Source organism: Condylura cristata, unplaced genomic scaffold (assembly GCF_000260355.1).
Source record: "Condylura cristata isolate star-nosed mole 26May11 unplaced genomic scaffold, ConCri1.0 scaffold00021, whole genome shotgun sequence".
NCBI classification, from domain to species: domain Eukaryota; kingdom Metazoa; phylum Chordata; class Mammalia; order Eulipotyphla; family Talpidae; genus Condylura; species Condylura cristata.
The window spans coordinates 109,523-112,458 of NW_004567122.1; the positions used below are offsets into that span (position 1 = coordinate 109,523).

The window sequence follows — 2,936 nt, forward strand, 5'->3', positions numbered from 1 at the left end:
GTGCATTAGGCCAGGAGGGGCCTGAGGGCTTGGGGGGGATTGGGGGGGTCTGGGGGGGCCCGGCTTACCCCGCGTCCTGTGCTTCATGCGCTCGGAGTATCGATAACAAGTTATTGTGCTGTAGGAATTCACACACGGCCGGGTAGCTGCCGGAGACACAGGGAAGCACGTCAGGGGCGGCCGCCAGCCCCAGCCCGGCCGTCCAGACGGTGTCCAGCGCGAGCCCAGCCCTCGCCAGCGGGGCGACGCGGAGGCCAGGGCCTGGCCGCGGCCTGCGGACACCCCGGCAAAGGACCTGGCTGCGCCTCTCACGTGCGCTTTCTGGCCGATGTCGTCCTCCGCCCCCGGCAGCTTCGGCTGCCCACGCCCTGCCCCACCTTGATGTGAGGCCCGCGGCGCCGGCTGCCCCAGAGCCCCCGTCGTGACCGGGAGGGCGCCTCCCACTGACCGGCGCCGCCTCCACTCCTGAGACTCCGTCTGTCACCCGAATAGAAGGACCAGGGCGCGCTTGGGAACCGGGCTGGGAGTCGCGGAAGTGTTGGGGGGCTGCGCCGGGGCTCAGCACCTGCTCTGTGCCGCTCACCGGCCTCACGGAGGCCGGGCAGCGGAGCGGGGGACTCGCGAGCAGGAAGCTGCCGCGGCCCCCACAGCCGCAGGCGGCCCCGGGCTCCCTCTGTCGGCCTCTGCCCAGGGAGGGTCATGGCTGCTGCCAGGAACTCGAAGGCCGCCGACGCTGGTCGCCCCGCCCCGCTCCTGGGAGCTTCCTCGCAAGGCCGAACCCCAATGGCACGGGGCGGCTCCGTCCCCAGAGCCGCGGCCGTGTCCGAGTGGAGGGCTGAGGCGTCGCCTGGCCGGAGGCCACGCTGCGGGTCTGGCCGGACCTTGTGCCAGATCAGCCTCCCACTCTCCTGACTCCAAACCAGCAAAGCGCCACGGTGGGCTCGACCGTGGGCCGGCACCGAGCCGCGGGCAGCTGCACGGCCGAGCGCCCTGGCCGGCCCCCGTGGGTCCGGACCCGCTGGCCGGGCTCAGACCAGGCTCACGTCCCTCGCTCGGGGGTGACGCATTTCCAGGACACTGACCTGCCCCACGTCTGAGCGTCCTTGCTAGAAGACCCCCTGAATTTCCTAGCCCCGAACGGGGACCTCGGGCCGCTCGACACCCCACGTGGGGGTCGCCTTGGCCGAGCCTGAGCCGAGCCGAGCTTCCCGGCACGGATGGGGCATGAGCCCCTGGGCCAGGCAAACCTGCTGCCGCGCGGCGAGGCCCGTTGCCCCCTGGGGGTGCCCCGCGAGGGCTGGGACCTGGCATGGACGGGCCCCGATTTCAAGCTGTCGTGGAAACGTCTGAAATGTTCTCGACGTTTAGTTCCCAGCTTGTCCCGAGCACGTGCCCGCTCTCCGGAACATGCCCAGGAGCGGCAGGCAGGAGCCCGGCCGGGCGCGGGGTGACCAGGGCCAGCGAGCGCGGGTTTGTCCCGGAGGCCGGCGGCCCCTCGTTGGGGGCCGGGGGCGCCGGCTGCAGTGGCCTCGGAGCCCGGGACGCTCGGGAAGACGCAGGGAAGCCGCGAGCGTGACTCTGACTGAGGGTGAAGCGGCTCCCCGGCCGACGGGAGCCCTCGTGGCTGGCGGCCAGCGGGGCCCCCTGCGCTCCCCGCTGCTCCCGTCGCAGCCCCTGCCCGTCGCCCCAGCCCGTCTGCAGCGTCCCGCAGCCAAGGGCCCCCTCACCTGTAGAAGTAGGAGCACCCCCGGACGGTGTTGTGCGTGAAGTGTTCCTGAGTCTTCTCGTTGCCGAAGTCCTCCAGGGGGTCGGACCACAGGATGTCGCACATGGGGCCGTAGGCAGGCGGCTCTTTGAATCGGTCTAACTGAGGGGGCGGAAGACAGCAGCGCGGTGACCGGGCGCTCAGGGCCCAGAGGCAGCCAGATGGGCAGTGGGCACCTGTGCGCCCCGTGTGTGTGGGCCTCCGGCCTCGCCCCAGCCTCCCGGCCCAGCCCCAGCCTCTGCCCTGCCTCCAGCTTCCTGGTCCCGCCCCAGCCTCCAGGCCCCGCCCCAGCCTCTGGCCCCGCCTCCAGCTTCCTGGTCCCGCCCCAGCCTCCCGGCCCCGCCCCCAGCCTCTGCCCTGCCTAGTCCTTCCCAGCCCTGCCCAGCCCTGCCCAGCCCTGCCCGAGTCACCCCGGACCTGCCGGTGCCCCTCAGGCCTCCGGCTTCCTAGTCCCGCACTGAACCTCCCCACCCTGGCTCCTCTCCCGCCACATGACCGCCCATGGACGTGACTGCCCAGGCCTGAGCTGGGCTGGGACCTCACCACACCTAAGGGCAACCACCGCGCCTCCACCACCCCATGACTGGCCTGGCTGGACACCTACAAGTATCACAACGGGGATGGACGGCGCCCGCAGCTGCCTGCCCGGGGCCATCCGAGGGGCAGCCAGCAGGACACGGAGCTGGCGCTCGGCCCCACCGCAGCCTGGCCACAGCAGGTCCCCGCAGCCCCCCGCAGCGCCGTCTCCACAACACGGCCGCTTTCTTCAGGTTTATTCTGATTTTCCTGCAAAGTGAACTGCCAGGACAGCGGCCACGTGGCCCACCAGGCGCCAGCCTGTCTTCCTCATGGTCAGTCTGGGCAGGGCCAACGAGGGGAGAAACCGTCCGGTTTCTCCACAGGTGCCGAGACCGGGGCTCTGCTCCCCACGTGGTTTCTTTAAGAATGGAGCACTGCGAGAAGACCCCGCACCGCGGCCCTGCGAGCACAGACCAGCTGTTGGGGGCGGTGCCCGCTGGCGCCTTGGGCATAACCCACCCGGGCGAAATAACACTCCCGCAGAAGTGCAGACTCTCCCCGAGAAACGCGGGCCGGCCTGGGGAGACGAGAAGGCCGCAGTGCCGCCGGGCGTCCCGCGTCCCCCGCTGTGGGGCCTCACAGCACGGAGCCC

At 71.4% G+C, this 2,936-nt stretch overlaps 1 protein-coding gene across 1 annotated transcript in view; it reads right to left on the reverse strand.

Annotated features, from left to right (window-relative positions):
* Window positions 1-2,936, reverse strand: part of PPP3CA (protein phosphatase 3, catalytic subunit, alpha isozyme) — a 21,500-nt gene that overhangs the window by 7,961 nt on the left and 10,603 nt on the right. The window contains exons 5-6 of the mRNA XM_012727724.1: window positions 1,728-1,867; window positions 69-146 (exon numbers count right to left, since the gene is read on the reverse strand). Of these exons, the coding sequence (XP_012583178.1) occupies window positions 69-146; window positions 1,728-1,867 (218 nt within the window). The remainder of the gene's footprint in view (window positions 1-68; window positions 147-1,727; window positions 1,868-2,936) is intronic.